General features: G+C 47.1%; 2 protein-coding genes across 3 annotated transcripts; one reads left to right on the forward strand and one right to left on the reverse strand.

Moving 5' to 3' along the window:
- The first annotated feature begins 3,029 nt into the window (after nucleotides 1-3,029).
- CENATAC (centrosomal AT-AC splicing factor) lies at nucleotides 3,030-19,158 on the forward strand. The gene is made up of 11 exons (XM_015115939.3): nucleotides 3,030-3,223; nucleotides 3,335-3,498; nucleotides 3,916-4,014; nucleotides 13,997-14,063; nucleotides 14,448-14,510; nucleotides 15,164-15,228; nucleotides 15,374-15,479; nucleotides 16,485-16,515; nucleotides 18,130-18,216; nucleotides 18,732-18,864; nucleotides 18,958-19,158. Exons 1-11 carry the CDS (start codon nucleotides 3,104-3,106, stop codon nucleotides 19,016-19,018), a joined length of 996 nt encoding a protein of 331 aa, XP_014971425.2. The 5' UTR covers nucleotides 3,030-3,103; the 3' UTR covers nucleotides 19,019-19,158.
- On the reverse strand, nucleotides 10,127-21,829 carry RPS25 (ribosomal protein S25). Of its 2 annotated transcripts, none has more exons than XM_077964491.1 (5): nucleotides 21,768-21,829; nucleotides 21,445-21,540; nucleotides 20,846-21,029; nucleotides 19,255-19,353; nucleotides 10,127-10,631 (listed from the first exon to the last, which is right to left on the reverse strand). In XM_077964491.1, the coding sequence occupies exons 1-4, from the start codon at nucleotides 21,768-21,770 to the stop codon at nucleotides 19,259-19,261; spliced, it is 378 nt and encodes a 125-aa protein (XP_077820617.1). In that variant the 5' UTR covers nucleotides 21,771-21,829; the 3' UTR covers nucleotides 10,127-10,631; nucleotides 19,255-19,258. The 2 variants fall into 2 exon arrangements, with proteins under 2 accessions (XP_077820617.1, XP_014971426.1); XM_015115940.2 differs by lacking the exon at nucleotides 10,127-10,631 and adding an exon at nucleotides 19,128-19,171.
- Between the last annotated feature and the right edge of the window lie 72 nt (nucleotides 21,830-21,901).

A 21,901-nucleotide genomic window follows, 5' to 3' on the forward strand; every position in this document is an offset into this window, starting at 1 on the left:
GGAAGTTTGGGGTGAGTTATTCTTTTTTTTTGAGATGGAATCTCACTCTGTTGCCCAGGCTGGCAGGCTGGAGTGCAGTGGCACAATATTGGGATGGTCTCGATCTCCTGACCTTGTGATCCACCTGCTTCGGCCTCCCAAAGTGCTGGGATTACAGGTGTGAGCCACGGCACCCGGCTTTTTTTTTTGTTTTTTGAGACAAGGTCTCATTTTGTTATCCAGGCTAGAGTGCAGTAGCACAAATACAGCTCATTGCTGCAGCCTCAACCTCCCAGGCTCAAGCAATCCTCCTGCCTCAGTCCCCCAAGTAGCTGGGACTATAGGCATATGCCACCAGGCCCAGCTAATTTTTGTTTCGTGTTTGTTTGTTTTTGTTTGAGATAAGAGTCTTGCTCTGTTGCCCAGGCTGGAGTGCAGTGGCGCGACAGGCTCACTGCAGTCTCTGCCTCCCATGTTCCAGCGATTCTCCTGTCTTAGCCTCCGGAATAGTTAAGATTATAGGCACTCTCCACCATGCCTGGCTAATTTTTGTATTTTTAGTAGAGACGGGGTTGCACCATGTTGGCCAGGCTGGTCTCGAAATCCTGACCTCAGGTGATCCGCCCACCCCTCCTCCCAAAGTGCTGGGATTACAGGCGTAAACCACCATGCCTGGCCTGTTTGTTTTTTTGAGACAGAGTCTGGCTCTGTAGACCAGGCTGGAGTGCAGTGGCACTATCTTGGCTTACTGCAACCCCCTGGGTTCAAGCAGCTCCCCTGCCTCAGCCTCTCGAGTAGCTGGGACTACAGACACATGCCACCCCACCAGGCTAATTTTTGTATTTTTAGTAGAGATGGGGTTTTGCCATGTTGGCCAGCCTGGTCTCAAACTCCTGACCTGAGGTGATCTGCCCACTTAGTCTCCCAAAGTGCTGGGATTACAGGTGTGAGCCACTGTGCCCAGCAGTATTTTTTTGTAGAGACAGGGTTTCGCCATGTTGGCCAGGCTGCTCCCAAATGCCTGGGCACAAGCCATCTGCCCACCTCAGTTTCCTAAACTGCTGGGATTACAGGCATGAGCCAGCACACGCAGCCTCCAGGCTTTAACTTGGTGGTGTCATTCACCGGGAGGATGAAAATAGGGGATGTCCTGAAGAGGAAGATGTTGAGTTCCATTTGACACAAGCCGAATTCTGATGCTAGCTGACTACTTGGTGGTGGAGAACTTCAGTGAAGCAGTTTCACAAGCAAAACTGTTGAAGGCTTAGACGTTACCAGAAGTTGAAGCAGATAGTAGTGTAGACTACTCTGACCAGCTTTGGAACACATGAGGGAAGGATGCGTGGGTTGATCCAAAATTGGGGTTTGACAGAACGAGAGGTCTTGGAAGGTCAAGTGAAGTGAGAAGTTGCCCTGAGAGTGTAGCTGAACATTCCTGAGATCCAATGAGGAAAGTGAACCAAGAGGATCTAAGACCTAGACCAGTGCTTCTCAAATTTGATCACGCATCACTATCCCCTGAAGAGCTCATAAAACCACAGCTGGCTGGGCGTCACCCTGAGTTCCTTTTTTTTTTTTTTTTTTTTTGAGACGGAGCCTCACTCTGTTGCCCCGGCTAGAGTGCAGTGGTGCAATCTTGGCTCACTGCAACCTCTACCTCTTGGGTTCAAGTGAGTCTCCTGCCTCAGTCTCCCAAGTAGCTGGGATTATGGGCACACGCCACCACATCTGGCTAATTTTTCTATTTTTAGTAGGGACAGGGTTTCACCATGTTGGCCAGGCTGGTCCTCAACTCCTGACCTCAGGTGATTCGCCCTCCTCTGCTTCCCAAAGTGTTGAGATTACAGGCATAAGCCACCGTGACCGGCCCTCACCCCAAGTTTCTGATTCAGTAGTTCTGGGTTGGGGCCCAAGAATGTGCGTTACTGACAAATTCCCTGATGCTGATGCTCTAGGCCCGGGGGGAGCGGGGAAGCACACTTTGAAAACCCCTGGTGGAGAGCAAAGCATCAGCAGCAGGCAGACATTGAATCATTTCCAGAGTGAATAAATGAAAAGAGGTGTCTTCTTTAGGAAGAGAGGTTTCCCTGCAGTCAAAGACTAGGCTGATGGTAAGGCCACATGGGATAACTTAAAGTTAGGTAGGCAGAGCCGAACTTCAGAGTCTGGATTCAGAGAAGGAGCAATTTGGGGGGACAAGGCCGAGGACTGACCCTGCCAGGAGAATGATGGGAGATCAAGGAATTGGGAGTTACAAGGGTATTCAAAATGAATTATTTCTGGCAGAGGCTAGAGTCTAGAGGACAGTTCCAACAGGAAGTGAAGATCTGAAGGGGGAAGTAGTTACGCCGGGCCTGAATTCTGTAGCGCTGACCCTGTGCAGGCCCTACAGACAGTAGTCCATCCAGGTTAGTGCACCAGAACTAGCAGCAAAATCTACGGGAACTGTGCGATCCCTCAGCAACGACGCTGCAGACTGTGTAGCTTCCCTTACAGCTTTATAGGAGCCACGGCGAGCACACCCTGTGGGGGCGATTACGATTTTTAGTTCGTGGTCCCCTCCAGCAGGCATTCCCCTCCATCCGCCGCACTGATGAGTGCCGGGGCTCAGGTGCTGACCGTGCTACTTAACACCTGTGCAACCCTCCTCAAAGCTGCTTACCTCCTCATGCCTCAGGTTTCCCGCTTAAAAATGTGCTAACAGTAGTAAACCACACAACCTCAGCGAGATGACACAGTGAGGTGGTTAACGTAAAGCTCTGTACACACAGTGCGCACCTATACATCAGTTATTAAGTGTCCTGTTGGCTACTACAGGTCCTGGCCAATGCCGAGTTGTGTGTGGCCTGTGAGCCTCACGCTGCGGAGGGCGCACGTCCCCGCACATCTGCAGGATGGCGCCGCCTTCCCCCTTAACCGGCCGGACTCTGGAATGCTGGTGCCTGGGCGGGACCAGAGGCCTGGGAGGAGTCTGCGCAGCCGCAGAAGGGCTTGCAGTGGCGCCTGCCGGGCGCTTGGGGGCCGCTGGGTTAGCCCCGCCCCGAAGGGTCAGAGGTCAGGGGTCAGGGGCCGCCGGATGGCGTAGGATCAGCTGCTGGTGGTGGTGATACCGGGTCCCCCGCCTATGGCGCCGGCGCAGCGCTGCCCTCTGTGCCGCCAGACCTTCTTCTGTGGTCGCGGGCACGTCTACAGCCGCAAGCACCAGCGGCAGCTGAAGGAGGCTTTGGAGAGGCTCCTGCCCCAGGTGCGGCGGCAAGGCTAGAGATGGGATGGGAGTGCGGGGCAGGTCGGTGAAGGCCAGAGCGGGTTGATTTGGGTGCCCCCCTTGGGGTTCTACTTCGTCTCTTTCCCGCAGGTGGAGGCGGCCCGCAAGGCCATCCGCGCCGCTCAGGTGGAGCGCTACGTGCCGGAACACGAGCGATGCTGCTGGTGCCTGTGCTGCGGCTGTGAGGTGCGGGAACACCTGAGCCATGGAAACCTGACGGTGCTGTACGGGGGGCTGCTGGAGCATCTGGCCAGGTGAGAGCCGAACTGGGAGCCTGCTCCAGCACAGATGCATACATATACGGGAGGAGGGTTTGGAGTGGGTAACAAAAAGAACGCTTTTGTGATTTGATCAAGATGGATGGATTGAGTCACTTCACAGGTGCTGCCAGCCTTTTTAGGGTAGGGGTCCTATGCTGCCACGGTCCCAAGTGGTGCTGGTGGTCTGGCTGCGAAAGTCAACTTGGTTACCGCCCCTAACCTCCCCTCAGATTCTCACAATTTTATGGAAAGAAGAGACACGAGATCTTGAAGAGATGGTAACAGTGTTCCTCTCTCAGCCCTGTCCCGGGCAGAAACCCAGATGTCAGTTTGCATTACAAACCTAATGCTTAATATCTGAGTAATATTTTATAATCTATAGCTGAGATTACTTATCCTCTCCATTTTCAGCCCTGAGCACAAGAAAGCAACCAACAAATTCTGGTGGGAGAACAAAGCTGAGGTCCAAATGAAAGAGAAGTTTCTGGTCACTCCCCAGGATTATGTACGGTGAGTCACTGGTATTGAACATGAAGTAGCAGAGTGAATTCTCTGGATCTTTGTCAGGTATGGGAGCTTACTCTATTAACTGGAAAGTTCAGGAGGGACTTCTGAAGTATCTATTGTCTTCATAGCACTTCTTATTCTAGGTACTATGTTGGACACAAAAATGTGACAGTTCTTGAGGTTTGGTTGGGGGATGGGATTTAGCAAATAGAGAACAATACTAAAAGTTGGCTATTGTCAACTACTTAAATGTGAGGCACAGAGAATACTAACGTTAGAAGAGGCTGTTTATAGTTTGTAAGAAACTGCTGTTCAGCCAGTACCTACTTTTAATAGTTTTGAACTCTATTTTATTTGAGACACAGTTTTGCTCTTTTTGCCCAGGCTGGAGTGCAATGGCACAATCTCAGCTCACTGCAACCTCCACCTCCTGGGTTCAAATGATTCTCCTGCCTCAGCCTCCCAAGTAGCTGGGATTACAGGCGCACACCACCACACCTGGCTAATTTTTGTATTTGTAGTAGAGATGGGGTTTCACCATGTTGGCCAGGTTGGTCACTAACTCCTGACTTGTGATCCATCCGCTTTGGCCTCCCAAAGTGCTGGGATTATAGGTGTGAGCCATCATGCCTGGTCTCAGTGATTTTCTTTTTTTTTTTTTTTTTTTTTTTGAGACGGAGTCTCGCTCTGTCACCCAGGCTGGAGTGCAGTGGCCGGATCTCAGCTCACTGCAAGCTCCGCCTGCCGGGTTCACGCCATTCTCCTGCCTCAGCCTCCCGAGTAGCTGGGACTACAGGCGCCCGCCACCTCGCCCGGCTAGTTTTTTGTATTTTTTAGTAGAGACGGGGTTTCACCGTTTTAACCAGGATGGTCTCGATCTCCTGACCTCGTGATCCGCCCGTCTCGGCCTCCCAAAGTGCTGGGATTACAGGCTTGAGCCACCGCGCCCGGCCTCAGTGATTTTCTTAATGGTATCTGGGAATTCATCTGCTGCCTCTTGGTTGGCAGAAGCTGCCCCTTCTGCTGTTTTGACATATTTTAAGCCAAACTTCTTTCTAAAAGTATCAAACCATCCTTTGTTGGCATTAAATTCTCCAGCTTTAGATCCTTCACCTTCCTTTTGCTTTGTCATGTAATGATTTTGCTGTTTCTTGAATCCTATTAGAAGCTGTAGGTAGGCCTTTCTTTTTTTTTTTTTTTTTTTTTTTTTTTTTGAGACAGAGTCTTGCTCTGTCGCCCAGGCTGGAGTGCAGTGGCGCAATCTCGGCTCACTGCAAGCTCCGCCTCCCGGGTTCACGCCATTCTCCTGCCTCAGCCTCCTGAGTAGCTGGGACTACAGGCGCCCGCCACCGTGCCCGGCTAATTTTTTGTATTTTTAGTAGAAACGGGGTTTCACCGTGGTCTCGATTTCCTGACCTTGTGATCCGCCCGCCTCGGCCTCCCAAAGTGCTGGGATTACAGGCGTGAGCCACCGCGCCCGGCCGTAGGTAGGCCTTTCTAACAACCCTGTACCCACATAAAAGCTGTGCTTTCAATATGAAGACAAAAAGGTATTGTGCAAAGCATGCAAGGTGCCGTGATAGCTTCATGAATTTCCTTTTTTTTTTTTATTTTTTTTGAGACGGAGTCTCACTGTGTCTCCCAGGCTGGAGTGCAGTGGCATGATCTCGGCTCACTGCAAGCTCCGCCTCCCGGGTTCACGCCATTCTCCTGCCTCAGCCTCCCGAGTAGCTGGGACTACAGGCGCCCGCCACCACGCCCGGCTAGTTTTTTGTATTTTTAGTAGAGACGGGGTTTCACCATGTTAGCCAGCATAGTCTCCATCTCCTGACCTCGTGATCCACCCGCCTCGGCCTCCCAAAGTGCTGGGATTACAGGCTTGAGCCACCGTGCCCGGCCCCTCCTATTTTTTTTACAGTGTTCCTTAGGCTGGATTTAGTTATTTTTTTCTTTGCCTTTAGACCAAAAAAATTTTTTTGGGGGCGGGCATGGTGGCTCATGGGAAGTCAGGGGTTTGAGACCAACCTGGCCAACATGGCAAAACCCTATCTCTACTAAAAATACAAAAATTAGCTGGGTGTGGTGGTGGGTGCCTATAATCCCAGCTACTCAGGAGGCTGAGACAGGAGAATTGCTTGAACCTGGCGAGGCAGAGGTTGCAGTGAGCCAAGATCACACCACTTCACTCCAGCCTGGGCAGAAAATAGAAACTGTCTCAAAAGGAAAAAAAAAAAAAATTCTTTTTTAAATTGAGACGGGGTTTTGCTATGTTGCCCAGGCTGGTCTCGAACTCTTGGGCTCAAGCAATCCGCCTACCTCAGCCTTTCAAAGTGAGCCACCATGCTCACCCCTCACCCTTTTTTTTTCCACATGGGTTTTGTCAATGTGTATGGATTCATTTATCTTGAAATGCTGGGCAACTGCAGCTGTAGATCTTAATCTACAGTACTTATCAAACAATTCAGCTTTTTCTTGTAATGTCATGACTTTTCTCTGCTTCTTGGGAGCGCTTCAGGCATCACTAATGGCGCCTCCTATAGGTCCCACGTTACTATTCAAGGTTAATGGTATGACATTACTGAAAAATATGCAGGAACCATGAGTGATCACTTTCACTGTAATATGCAATTTACTGGTGAGACAACTGCTTACAAGATGACCAGCATTACTGTGTTTTAAGCAGATACTCACAACACTTGAGTTCACTGCAATAGGTGGCTACAAAATTGTGACAGTTGTACAGTTTGGAGTGTAATTTTATGCAGTTATGTAATATTGCATCTTTACATTTATTTTCATTTCTCTTGACTGCGAATGTCACCATGTACAGTCTGTGTTTCTGTGTGTAAGTTTTGATAGATTTTAACTTTTTTTTTTTTTTTTGGAGAGGGAGTTTTGCTCTGTCACCCAGGGTGGAGTGCAGTGGTGCCATCTCGGCTCACTGCAACCTCTGCCTCCCAGGTTCAAGCGATTCTCCTGTTTCAGCCTGGATTTGTGTATTTTATGGTAATAAATAATAAAAGACTAGTATCTACATATATTTTATGCATTCATGACATACCTTTTTCTTAATTTTTTTCGTATTTCTAGACTATGTGGTTCATCTGTAAGTTTTTTCAAATTATTGCAAATCTCCAAAAACTTTTTCAAGTGAACTTGTGCAGTTCGAACTGCGCTGTGCAAAAGTCAACTGTATCTGCTTATTTTCTCAAAAAGGAATGCCTAAAGGATAATCAAGAAACTAATGAAACTGCCAGATGTGGTGGTACACACATGTAGTCCTAGCTACTCAGGAGGCTGAGGTAAGAGGATAGCTTGAGCTCAGGAATTTGAGGCCAGCCTGGGCAATGTATCAAGACCCCATCTCTAAAAATAAATATGAATTTGTTTTTAGAGAAGTTAATGAAACTGATCACATGGCCAGGCACTGTGGCTCACACTTGTAATCCCAGCACTTTGGGAGGCCGAGGCAGGAGGATCACTTGAGGTCAGGAGTTCGAGTTCGAGACCAGCCTGGTCAATATGGTGAAACCCCATCTCTACTAAAAATACAAAAAATAGCTGGGCATGGTGGTTCATGCCTGTAATCCCAGCTACTCGGGAGGCTGAGACAGGAGAATCGCTTGAGTCCGGGAGGCAAGAGATTGCACTGAGCTGACATCGTGCCATCCATTGCACTCCAGCCTGGGCAACAAGAGCAAAAAACTGCCTCAAAAAAAAAAAAAAAAAGGAAAAGAAACTGATCACATATCAGTTAGTGTAACCAGTTGGTGTGATCCAGTTTGTGGGTCAGTAAAAATGTTTAGAGGTGATAGGAATAGAAAAAAGATGTTTCTTTTTTGGACAGAGTCTCACTCTGTCACCCAGGCTGGAGCACAGTGGCATAATCTCAGCTCACTGCAACCTCCACCTCCCAGGTTCAAGCGATTCTCCCATCTCAGCTTGCCAAGTAGCTGGGATTACAGGCTCGTGCCACTACACCCAGCTAATTTTTGTATTTTAGTAGAGAGGGGGGTCTCAAAATGTTGGCCAGGCTGGTCTTGAACTCCTGACCTCAAGTGATCCACCTGACTCGGCTTCCTAAAGTGCTAGGATTACAGGCGTGAGCCACCACACCCAGCCTAGAAAAAAGATTTCTATGTATACTTTTTTTTTTTTTTTTGAGACGGAGTCTCGCTCTGTAGCCCAGGCTGGAGTGCAGTGGCCGGATCTCAATAAGGTTTTTTTTTTCTTTTTTCTGATGGTACATTTGGGAATTATACTGTAACAGGCATAAGAAGTAAGATTTCTCCCATAGGAAAATTTTCATTCAGAATCCAAAAGAAATATTTCGGGTTTTTTTTGAGATGGAGTCTCACTCTGTTGTCCAGGCTGGAGGGCAGGTGTGTGATCTCGGCTCACTGCAACCTCTGCCTCCTGGGTTCAAGCAATTCTCCTGACTCAGCCTCCTGAGTAGCCGGGATTACAGGCATGAGCCACCAGGCCTTGATAATTTATTATTTTTTTTTTTACTGGTGAAAAGATATACATATATTTAGAATTAGCCAACTGGATTCAGTTGAGATGATCCCTATTTTGTTGGCAACATCCAAAGCACTGTAATCAGGAGCCAGTCAAACATATGCCTTCTTCTCTCCATGAGGCCGAATCAGGGTGTTGACCTTGGCCACATCAGTGTCATAGAGCTTCTTCCAGTGCTTTCTGGCTTTAACATTCACCATGAACACAAGTGTGTTGTCTTCTGTCTTCTTCATGGGACACTCAGTGGTTAGAGGAAACTTGATAAATAGCATAGTGGTCAAGCTTGTTTCTCCTGGGGGTGCTCTTCTGAGGATGTTTGCACTGCCTCCAGAGTTGCAGTGTCTTGGGCCACTGGAAGGCTGGTGATGTGCAGATTTTTTTTTGTGGCTGTAAACACCTTTCAACACTGCCTTCTTGGCCTTCAGACCCTTCGCTTTGGCTTTAGGAGGGGCAGAAGCTTCCTTCTTAGCTTTTGGCGCCATCTTGTGAAAAGGGGCTAATTTTTGTATTTTTTTGTAGAGACAGGGTCTCACCATGTTGGCCAAGCTGGTCTCAAACTCCTGACCTCAAATGATCTACCCGACTTGGCTTCCCAAAGTGCTGGATTACAGGTGTGAGCCACTGCACCTGGCCAATAATTAGAAATATTTCCTTTTTTCTTTTTTTGTAGACAGAGTCTTGTTCTGTCGCCCAGGCTAGAGTGGCATGATCTTGGCTCACTGCAGCCTCTACCTCCTGAGTTCAAGCGATTCTCTTGCCTCAGTCTCCTGAGTAGCTGGAACTACAGGCCCACACCACCACGCCCAGCTAATTCTTGTAATTTTAGTAGAGATGGGGTTTTACCATATTGCTCAGGCTGGTCTTGAACTCCCGACCTCAGGTGATCTGCCCGCCTCGGCCTCCCAAAGTGCTGGGATTATAGGCGTGAGCCACCGAGCCTGGCCCAGGTTAGAAATATTTCTAATCGGCCGGGCGCGGTGGCTCAAGCCTGTAATCCCAGCACTTTGGGAGGCCGAGACGGGTGGATCACGAGGTCAGGAGATCGAGACCATCCTGGCTAACACAGTGAAACCCCGTCTCTACTAAAAAATACAAAAAAACTAGCCGGGCGAGGTGGCGGGCGCCTGTAGTCCCAGCTACTCGGGAGGCTGAGGCAGGAGAATGGCCTGAACCCAGGAGGCGGAGCTTGCAGTGAGCTGAGATCCGGCCACTGCACTCCAGCAAGGGGGACAGAGTGAGACTCCGTCTCAAAAAAAAAAAAAAAAAAAAAAAAAAAAGAAATATTTCTAATCAGGTATTTCCATGGTTATAAATATTTGGTTGCTTGATTCATATGCATAGAAAAAACAGTTGTCATAACTATAAAAAGCAGTACTTAGCAAGTATTTTTAAGTGATTGGATTAGTTTTCCTTTAATATTACAATACTGCCTATTGGTTTGGAAATTAGATCACGCTGTATGTTTCGATTTTACTCAAAGGCATCATGAGTACTCTGCTCATTCTTTCATTCTTCATAGTGTTCTAGTTGAGTTAGGAACTATTTTATCAGAAATCATTTTAGCACTATAATAAGGATAGATTACATACCATAATGATTTTCAGACCTTTTTTTTTGGAACAGAGTCTCCCTGTGTTGCCCAAGCTGGAGTGCAGTGGCGCGATCTCAGCTTACTGCAACCTCCGCCTCCTAGGTTCAAGCAATTCTTCTGCCTTAGCCTCCCGAGTAGCTGGGACTATAGGCACACACCACCATGCCTGGCTAATTTGTATTTTTAGTAGAGACGGGGTTTCACCATATTGGCCAGGCTGGTCTTGAACTCCTGACCTCATGATCTGCCCACCTTGTCCTCCCAAAGTGCTGGGATTACAGGCATGAGCCACTGGGCCCGGCCTGATTTTCACATTTTTAATAAAAAGGGTATCTGGATTAGTGAATTAGTGGGGTATATAGTCCTACCTGCTTTGAAGGCTAGCCTATAGTCCATACTTACTCTGGAGGCCAAGGCAGGAGGATCACCTGAGCCCAGGAGGTTGAAGCTGCAGTCAGCTGTCATCCCACCACTACACTCCAGTCTGGGCAACACAGCAAGAATGTCTCTTAAAAAAAAAAAAAAAAAAAAAAAAAAACGGCAATTCAGTTGCAGTAGCTCATGACTATAATTCCAGCACTTTTGGAGGCTGAGACAGAGGATCATTTGAGCCCAGGAGTTTAAAACCAGCCTGGACAACATAGCAAAACCCCATCTCTAAAAAAAAAATTGTATTAGCCAAGTATGGTGACATTTGCCTGTAGTGTTAGCTACTGGGGAGGCTGAGGCAGGAGGAATGCTGAAGGTCACGAGGTTGAGGCAGCAGTGAGCTGTGATCATGCCACTGCACTCTAGCTTGGGCAACATAGCAAAAGACCCTGTCTCAAAAAGAGAAAAAAAAAAACAGTACCTGGAGAGTTTGAACAGGGCGAAAAGAAGAAAACATGCAGGAGTCTGCTAAAGCACAAAACTTCTCTCTGGTCCTCAAATAAATAAAAGGTTTTGGTCAGGCGCGGTGGCTCACGCTTGTAATCCCAGCACTTTGGGAGACCAAGACAGGAGGATCATGAGGTCAGGAGATTGGGACCATCCTGGCTAACACAGTGACCCTGTCTCTAAAAAATTAGCCAGGTGTGGCAGCAGGCGCCTGTAGTGCCAGGTACTCAGGAGGCTGAGGCAGGAGAAACGCTTGAACCCAGGAGGCGGAGGTTGCAGTGAGCCAAGATGGCACCACTGCACTCCAGCCTGGCGACAGAGTGAGACGCTGTCTCAAAAAAAAATTTTTTTTTACAATTCCACATTGTCATTTTCTTTTCCTCTGGTCTCAAACTCCTGGTCTCAGGCAGTCCTCCCACCTCAGCCTCCCAAAGTGCTGGGACTACAGATGACCCACTGTGCCTAGCCAGCCGCCTAGAAATTTCTGGACTTCAACCACAGTGTAATGTTTTTTTTAAATCAGTTTCTTCTATTTCCTTGAACTCAGTTTCCAGGAACTTCTGGTTTGGAAATTAGATACCTGCCTTCCAGGTTAGTCTATAGAAAGTCCAATTGTGTTCCACTGTGTCTTCATTGTCCTGCTCACTCATGTGATACACTCAGGTGTTGTGGATTACGAGACCCATAGAGAAATTTCCTGGTGATAATCGCACAAAGGAAAGGAAAGAAACCTGGCAGTCTATACTATCCATTATCATTATGTGCTTTTAGTCCATTTGGTTAAATAATTTGAGATGCTTTTTTCTTTTTTTTGAGACGGGGTCTTGCTCTGTCACCCAGGCTGGAGTGCAGCGGTACAATCATGGCTCACTGCAGCCTCAAACGTCTGGGCTCAAGCAATCCTCCTGCCTCAGCCTTCAGAGTAGGCAGGATTTTTTTTTTTTTTTTTTTTTGAGATGGAGTCTCGCTCTTTCGCCAGGCTGGAATGCAGTGACATGATCTCAGCTCACTGCAACCTCTACCTCCCAGGTTCAAGCGATTCTCCCGAGTAGCTGGGACTACAGGCGCAGGCCACCACGCCAAACTAATTTTTGGAATTTTTTTTTTTTTTTTTTTTTTTTTGAGACAGAGTCTCGTTCTGTCACCAGGCTGGAGTACAGTGGTGCAATCTCGGCTCACTGCAAGATCCACCTCCCGGGTTCATACCATTCTCCTGCCTCAGCCTCCCGAGTAGCTGGGACTACAGGCACCTGCCACCATGCCCGGCTAATTTTTTGTATTTTTAGTAGAGACGGGGTTTCACCGTGTTAGCCAGGATGGTCTCGATCTCCTGACCTCGTGATCCGACTGCCTCGGCCTCCCAAAGTGGGAATTACAGGTGTGAGCCACCACGCCCGGCCTAATTTTTGTATTTTTAGTAGAGATGGGGTTTCACCATGTTGGCCAGGATGGTCTCGATCTCTTGACCTCGTGATCTGCCCACTTCAGCCACCCAAAGTGCTGGGATTACAGGCGTCAGCCACTGTGCCCGGTTAAGTCCACCTATTTCTAATGTGACTGGGTCAGTCATCAACCTCTGTGATAAGGTTTAGCTGTGTCCCCACCCAATTTTTTTTGAACTGTATCTCCTGTAATTCCGACATGTTGTAGGAGGGACCCAGTGGGAGATAACTGAATCATGGGGGCATTTTCCCCCATACTGTTCTCATGGTAGTAAGTCACATGATCTGACCATTTTGTAAGGGGTTTCCCCTTTTGCTTGGTTTTTCATTCTGTCTTGCCTGTCACCATGTAAGACATGCCTTTCACCTTCTGCTGTGATTGTGAGGCCTCCCCAGCCACATGGAACTCTAAGTCCATTAAACCTCTTTCTCTTTGTAAATTACCCAGTCTTGGATATGTCTTTATCAGTCAGCAGTGTGAAAACAGACCAATACACCCTGTCAGCATCATCTCTCTGCTCCAGCGCTGCATCTTCAGGAGCCCAGGTTCCAGATAAATGAACCGTAGTGGCAGCCAGTGGCCAGGAGATACCAGCAGCCTGAACAGTTTTTGCTTCTTTTTTTTTTTGAGACGGAGTCTCACTCTGTCACCCAGGCTGGAGTACAATGACCTGATCTTGGCACACTGCAACCTCCGCCTCCCATGGTCAAGTGATTCTCCTGTCTCAGCCTCCTGAGTAGCTGGGATTACAGGTGCGCACCACCACGCCCGGCTAGTTTTTGTACTTTTAGTAGAGATGGGTTTCAGCATGTTGGTCGGGCTGTTCTCAAACTCCTGACCTCGTGATCTGCCCACCTCGGCCTTCCAAACTGCTGGGATTACAGGTGTGAGCCACCGCGCCCGGCCTTTTTTTTTTTTTTTTTTTTTTTTTTGAGATGGAGTCTTGCTCTGTTGTCCAAGCTGGAGTGCCATGACACAATGACAGCTCACTGCAGCCTCAACCTCCCAGGCTCAAGCAATGCTCCCACCCCCCCAAGTAGGTGGGGCTAGAAGCGTGCACCATCACACCTGGCTATTTCTGTATGTTTTGTATAGACAGGGTCACTATGTTACCTGAGCCGGTCTCAGACTCCTGGGCTCAAGCAATCCTTCCACTTTGGCCTGTATGCCTACACTCAAGTGTAAAGACATATAAACCATGTCTATACTAACCAGCCAAATACCTGAACACTAAAAAGAATAATTTTCTTGATGTGGTAATGGTATCATGGTTGTATAGAATGTTCCTCTTCTTGGGAGATACGTGCTGAAAATCTGGTTTGACATCTAAACCTATTTTTGTTTTGGCAAAGAGGACATGTGTCTGTACAAAAGAAATGGAGCCAGCGTGGCAAAATGTTTACAATGACTCTGGGTGAGAGGTACATAGGTGCTTATTATACTGTTTTGTTTCTGAATTTGAAATTTCTCAAAATTAAAAAAAAAAAAATCTGAGGAGCTTTTCATAACTGGTGGGGAATGGGTTCTGGGCGGTTTTGCCCCTTTTCTTTTTAGATTCAAGAAATCCATGGTGAAAGGTTTGGATTCCTATGAAGAAAAGGAGGATGAGGTGATCAAGGAGGTAAGTTAAAGTAGCAGTCCCTCACCTTTTTCGCACCAGGGGCTGGTTTCGTGGAAGATGATTTTTCCAGATGGACCCAGGCAGGGGATGGTTTCAGAATGAGACTGCTCCACCTCAGATCATCAGGCATTAGATTCTCATAAGGAGCGCGCAACCTAGATACTTTGCATGCCCAGTTCACAATAGTGTTTGCGCTCCTATGAGAATCTAATGCCACCACTGATCTGACAGGAGCTCAGGCAGCAGTGCTGTTGCAGCTTGCTTCCTGACAGGCCACAGACCAGTACTGGTCCACGCCTGGGGGTGGAGGGCCCCTGAGTTAAAGGAAAGGCCTCTGAAGAAACTGGCCCCCATGATCCTGTCTAAGCAGCCTCTCTCCCACAGATGGCAGCTCAGATCCGCGAGGTGGAGCAGAGCCGGCAGGAGGTGGTTCGGTCTGTCTTAGAGGTTGGTTTCCCTCGGAGGATCCAGACAAGTATCCAAATCCACTGATCCCTGGCATTCCCAAGTCCAGCATTTCATGAACCAGTGCTGTTTTTTTTTTTTTTTTTTTGGAGACAGAGTCTCACTGTCACCCAGGCTGGAGTGTAGTGGCACAATCTTGGCTGACTGCAACCTCCACCTCCCAGGTTCAGGTTCAAGCGATTTTCCTGCCTCAGCCTCTTGAGTAGCTGGGATTATAGGTGTCACCACCACGCCTGGCTAATTTCTGTATTTTAAATAGAGATAGGGTTTCATCATGTTGGCCAGGCTGGTCTTGAACTGACCTCAGGTGATCCACCTGCCTCAGCCTGCTGGGATAATAGGCGTGAGCCACTGCACCTGGCCATGAAAAAGTGCTTCTAAGAGAACTCTGACTGCATTCTCATTTGCTTGGCTTGAATTCCCTTACCTGTGCACAAGGGGGCAGGCCTAGTCAGTGAATTTGTGGACTGGGCTGGGAGGGAGGGAGGGAAGAGTCTGTAAAAGATGGCAGGGCAGTACCTTCCATATGCTAATTTGTTTCCTTCATGTGATACTGGGGTCTGGAGGGTGGAGGCATGGCCTAGGCAGGCTCTTAAGCATCCCAGACACATTTATTTTTCCTGAATCAAACTCAGCCTCAGGCAGTGCCAGACCCAGAAGAGGGCTCTTCAGCACCTAGAAGCTGGAAAGGGATGAACAGGTAAGACTGTTAGAGAATCTCTTGTTGGGAATTTGACATCTTAGAACATTCTGCAACCTTTTGGCCGGGAAATGGAAACAGATCTGATCTTTACCACCCTCATGGCTCAAGGACCTCATCTGCCAGCCTGGCTCATGTTTTTCAGCCAAGTAGCTTCCAGCTCACAGCAGCCCTCAAACTTGGACCTGCCACCAGCTCCAGAGCTTGACTGGATGGAGATAGGACCATCTCTGACATTCATTGGCCATCAGGTACAAAGGATAAGCAAGCCAGAAGAGGGCCAATGCTCCCTCAGGTCTCAGGACCCCTCTTCTGATTTTCTACCTATTCTAGTCACTGCTGTCTCCACTGCAGGCTTTTCCTTCTTACTTCACTGTTCCCTAGTAGTGTTCTCAGACTTCTTCTCACCCTCCAAAGGGATCCTATTCACATGTATTGCCACTTAGGAGTGCCAACTCCTAAATCTTGCCCTCTGTAGAACTCATAGTACCAACTCAACACAGGACTATTATATTTAAATATCCCATAGGCATCTGAAACTAACCTCCACCACTCCTGTATTTCCAATCACTAGATGCAGATCCTTTCCTTTTCCGTCTCCCATATCTTGTCAACAAGCAGTCAGTTTTAAACATCTGTCTGCCTCTATTCAGCTTTTGGACAACTTCTACTCCCCCTTCAATCCTGCCTCACCAACAGAAAATCATCGTACCACTTATGATCTTACTCTACACTTCAGCTGTATTGATTGTGTTGCTACGGGCTTTTACAGTTGCCATTGCCTAAAACATGCTTTCCTTCCCTTATCACCTAAAGTTTACCTTCCTTTAACTGTTAGCTCAAATGTCACTTTTTCATAAATGGCTTATCTGAACAGGTTATCTCTATTTCAAGTGGATGTAGCACCATGTAAAGTTGCAAACGTAATTTACCTAACTTGTGCTTAATGCTGTTCCCCAATTATATGTGTGCTGTGAAGGCAAGGTTTTGCTCACCTGGCACGTAATAGCCACTCTACTTACGGACATCTCCACTGTTATGACTGTGAGCTTCCTAAGGACAGGGCTGTCTTAAGAATGACTTACTGTGCTTTCAAAGTTTAACATCAGCTGGGGTGCAGAATTTAGCATTGTGGCAGCAGTCACAGCCACCTCTTTTGAAGTGTGCTCTGTCTATCTTTTCTAGGTTTTGTTTTTTTTTTTTTAATCATGGCTAGACTTTAACTAGCATTTTTTTTTTCCCATTTCCAACTACAGGATATACCAGGAGTTGGTAACATCCACTCAGGTAAGGTCCAGGGCAGAGTTTTTAAAACCCTGGGAGATAATTTTCTTGTTTTCTTTTTTAATAAAGTTGGCCAAGATAAAGCATATGTATCTGGTAAAAACCTTGTATCCAGAATATAGGAAGAACTGTCAACTTGATATTAAACAACCCAATAAAAGCATATGAATAGATGTTCATCATTAGTCATTAGAGAAATGCAAACCACAGTGAAATACCACTATGTATATATTGGAATGGCAAAAATTAAAGACTGACTGTGCCAAGTGTTTGGCAATGTAGAAAAACCAAACCCTCGGCCGGGCACGGTGGCTCAAGCCTGTAATCCCAGCATTTTGGGAGGCTGAGACGGGCAGATCACGAGGTCAGGAGATCGAGACCATCTTGGCTAACACGGTGAAACCCCGTCTCTACTAAAAAATACAAAAGAAAAAACTAGCCAGGCAAAGTGGCGGGTGCCTGTAGTCCCAGCTACTCGGGAGGCTGAGGCAGGAGAATGGCGTGAACCCGGGAAGCGGAGCTTGCAGTGAGCCGAGATCGCGCCACTGCACTCTAGCCTGGGCTGGGCGACAGAGCGAGACTCCGTCTCAAAAAAAAAAAAAAAAAAGAAAAAAAAAAGAAAGAAAAACCACCAAACCCTCATACACTACTGCTTAAAATGTAAACTGGTAATAGTCACTTCGGAAAACAGTTCAGGATACACCTACGATATTATCCAGCCATTCCACTCCTAACTAGAGAAAAGAAAGCCTGTCTACACAGACTTGTACACAAACCTTCAGAACAGCTTTATTTGTAGCAGCTCCAAATTGGAAACAATTCAAATGTCTATCAACAGGCAAATGGATTAACAACGGAATAGTACTCCAGGATGAAGACAGAATTTTTGATACATACAACACAGATTAATCTCAAAAGGCCAGACCCGGCCGGCGCGGTGGCTCACGCCTGTAATCCCAGCACTTTGGGAGGCCGAGGCAGGTGGATCACGAGGTCAGGAGTTTGAGACCAGCCTGGCCAACATGATGAAACCCTGTCTCTACTAAAAATACAAAAATTAGCTGGGCGTCGTGGTGTGCACCTGTATTCCCAGTACTCGGGAGGCTGAGGTTGCAGTGAGCTGAGAACGTGCTACTGCACTCCAGCCTGGGCTAGCGTTAAGACTCCTCTCAAAAAAAAAACAAAAAAAGCCAGACCCCACTCAATATCCACACACAGAAAATCCTAAAAAATACAAACCAATAAAGCAACGGAAAGATCACTGATTGCCTGGACAGGAAAATATTTTAATGGGGGCAGTGATACTTAGAGGCAGATGTTTGGGGTCTTGATTGTAATAGCTTCACTCAAAAGTCACCAAATTTAAATGTGTATCGTTATGTCAATCATGCCTCAAAGCCATTTGAAAATGACTATCACATATGAGGTACGTTGCTTTAAATTAGCCTAGGGCCTTCTTCCTAAGCTCCAGAATTCCTGGGCTTTGCTTTTTGCTTTTAGACATTTCTAGTTCTTAATTAGGAGAAGTGAGCTAACAGCTAGGACATGCTTCACAATAGCCTGAAGACTTAAAAAAAAAAAAAAAAAAAAAAAAGGAAGACTTTATTTCTTTTTCAGGTGCCACACCTCCCTGGATGATCCAAGATGAATACATCGGTGGGAACCAAGAAATAGGACCATCCTATGAAGAATTTCTTAAAGAAAGTAAGTAAACTAATTCAAGAGAGGGTCTTCTAAATCTTCACACTCAAAAACAGTTTCCTTGCCTATGTGTGATGGCTCATGGCTGTAATCCTAGCACTTTGGGAGGCTGAGGTGGGAGGGTCACTTGAGCCCAGAAGTTTGAAAACAGCCTAGACAACATAGTGAAACCCCATCTCTATATTCTTTTTTTTTTTTTTTTTTGAGACGGAGTCTGGCTCTGTCGCCCGGGCTAGCTCACTGCAAGCTCCGCCCCCCGGGTTTACGCCATTCTCCTGCCTCAGCCTCCCGAGTAGCTAGGACTACAGGCGCCCGCCGCCTCGCCCGGCTAGTTTTTTGTATTTTTTAGTAGAGACGGGGTTTCACCGTGTTCGCCAGGATGGTCTCGATCTCCTGACCTCGTGATCTGCCCGTCTCGGCCTCCCAAAGTGCTGGGATTACAGGCTTGAGCCACCGCGCCCGGCCTTTATATTCTTTAATAAAGAAAAATAAAAAGCTGTTTTCTTATCATTGCACAGAGGAAAAACAGAAGTTGAAAAAACTCCCCCCAGACCGAGTTGGGGCCAACTTTGATCACAGCTCCAGGACCAGTGCAGGCTGGCTGCCCTCTTTTGGCCGAGTCTGGAATAATGGACGACGCTGGCAGTCCAGGTATGTGTTCAGTGCCAGGTCTCCAACCTACCCATCCAACCTCCTTTTTGGAGATATCACCCTTCATCCTGTTAACCCTTTATTTCCTTTCAGACATCAATTCAAAACTGAAGCTGCAGCAATGAAGAAGCAGTCACATACAGAAAAAAGCTAATCATGCTTTACCAACTACCATGAGGCTAAAAGCAAAGTCAACAAACCCCTACTTTCCACCAAATTCTTTATCATTGTCTTTCTTAGGAAACAGACATACTCATTCATTTGATTTAATAAAGTTTTATTTTTCCAAATGTACAATTGGTTGGACCTGTAAAAAAAAAATTACAAGAATCAGAACCATAAAGCTTTGTATCTCCCTCCTACTCCATGAGCCCACGCATTCCTACTCACCTATTCATGCATCTTCACCAGCAGCTGGAGCATCTCCGCCCTTGGTATTTCTGGTGTAAATTACTTGAGCTCTGTGCTTTGAAACCAGTTTGATAAGTCCTAGGGAGAGAAGATAGTAGGATGAGATGCTTAATAGATGCTATAATAGAAACTAGTAAGGTTTTTGGTTGGGCATGGTGGCTCATGCTCGTAATCCCACCACTTTGGGAGGTGAAGGCGGGCAGACAGCTTGAGGTAAGGAGTTGCACACCAGCCTGGCCAACATGGTGAAACCCCATCTCTACCGAAGATACAAAAATTAGTGAGGCATGGTGGCACGTGTTTGTAATCCCAGGTACTTGGGAGGCTGAGGTGTGAGGACTGCCTGAACCCAGGAGTTGGTGGTTGCAGTGAGCCAAGATTGCCCCTCTGCACTCCAGCCTGGGCGACAGAGTGAGACTGTCTTTAAAAAAAAAAAAAAAAAAAAAAAAAACCAAAAAAACAAAAACATACTATTAAGGTTTCTGTTTTGGCCAGGTGTAGTGGCTCATGCCTATAATCCCAGCACTTTGGACAGGTGGATCTCTTGAGCCCAGGAGACCAGCCTGGGCAACAGAGCAAAACAGCATCTCTATTTAAAAGAAAAAAAAAAAAGGCCGGGGGGGGGGGGGTCCTCTCAAAGGTGCCCAGAATGTACTCAAACTCCTTGGCTCAAATGATCCTCCTGCCTTGGCCTCCCAAGTAGCTAGAAATACAAGGGTATCACTGCACCTGCTTAATCTGACGTTTCGTAACAGAGAATCCTACAGTTTTTAACGATCATCTATCTTTACTTTTCCTTTAAATTAGGGGCCCATTACCTTCCACCGCACCTCCCCGCCCCCTTTTTTGAGACAGTCTCTTGCTCTGTCACCAAAGCTGGAGTGCAGTAGTGCCATCTCGGCTCACTGCCACCTCCATCTCCTGGGTTCAAGCAATCCTCATGCCTCAGCATCCTGAGTAGCTGGGATTATAGGCGTGCGCCATCACTCCGGCTAATTTTTGGATTTACAGTAAAGACAGGTTTTCACCATATTGGCCAGGCTGGTCTCGAACTCCTGACCTCCGGTGATTCACCCGCCTCGGCCTTCCAAAGTGCTAGAATTACAGATGTTCAGTCACTATAGTTAGCTGACCCTTATTATTGTGGAATTATGGTAATCAAACCATACTACTGAGTAGACCATGCTAAATTTCTGGTTTTAAAATTTAATACATCAAAATATTTACCATAAAGGTTTTCAACATTTTCAAAATTGTTTTAAAATATTAATCTAATTATTTCAAAACCTGTTGTCCCTGTAATTCTATGCATCCATTTACTTGAAACATAAAAGATCCTTGGGCTTCACCAAACTGCCACAGGGTCCACAGCACGAAAGTGGCTACAAACCCTAAGAATTCATCTCAGGAGTAAGACATCAGAATTACATTACTAACAGTCAATGGTCAAGCTATGCTTTTTTTTTTTTTTTTTTTTTAATTCTGCTTTTCCAGCAAAATCACTGAAGATGGTTAACGTGGTCAAGACAATTTACCCTACAAAAGCACACATGTAGGATACACCCCTCACCTTTACTAAGGAGCTCCTGAAGGGCTGCCCTGGCCAGGGAGCCTCGAATCTTCAGTCTCTCAGAGACTACAGCTGGGGTTATAAGTTTATAGTTGGGAACTTCCTTACAGAGTTTGTCGTAGGTAGCTTTGTCAAACAAGACTAAGTTATTGAGCTTGTCCCGAACTTTGCCTTTGGACCACTTCTGCTCACCAAAACAAAACAGAAACAAGTTAGTATTTCTGGCAGAAGCACCCTTTCCCTCTCGAGTAATCTGCGTCAGAGAAATCTGTTCCATCATCATCAAAGATAAATTACACATTCCAAAAAAAAAAAAAAAAAAACCCGACAGGTGCTTGGGCTTCAGAACAGGGGCCGAGCCCCACTAGATCAGTTAAAAATCACACGACAGGCACAGAGGCAGACACTTTACACACTGGTCTCATTTTCATGATCCTAATGGAAACTAGGAAAAAGAATGAATGGTGATGGGAGGATAAACTCTCACATTTTTACTCTAGAAATCTATACCTGAAAAACCAATTGCTATACAAGCTACCTATTACCAGAAGGCTACGGGAGGGAACCCCTAGTCTCTCTCAGAGGGATCTTATTCCTACCTTCTTTTTGGCCTTGCCCCCAGATTTGTTCACTGGGTCTTTGTCTTTCTTGGCCGACTTTCCGGCGTCCTTCTTCTTCTTGTCGTCCTTGGGCGGCTGTAGGAGGGCAGCGGGAATGCAACCAGGTCCTCAAGTAGCCCCACACTCCCCTAATACTGCGCCCTCAGCCCCCGCAAACTCCACCACCGAGCACATGGGCGAAGCAATAACCGCGCCCGCCCTGCAACCAAGGCCGGCAGGCCAAGGAGAGCTCCCGCCGAAGGCTCTCCCCACTGAGTCCTCAAACCCAAGAACCCCGGCGAGTTCATACCCCTGTAGCTTACCATTGCGAAGCTCGGGGAGCAGCAGCAGACACCGCAGGCTTGCTAAGATGTCGGACAAAAAGGAAGCGCTGCTCAGAAACGGGCCCAGAAACCTCCGTCCGCTGTAAGTACTTCCGGGGCAAGAGGCGGAGCCA

This window comes from Macaca mulatta, chromosome 14 (assembly GCF_049350105.2).
Source record: "Macaca mulatta isolate MMU2019108-1 chromosome 14, T2T-MMU8v2.0, whole genome shotgun sequence".
NCBI lineage: Eukaryota > Metazoa > Chordata > Mammalia > Primates > Cercopithecidae > Macaca > Macaca mulatta.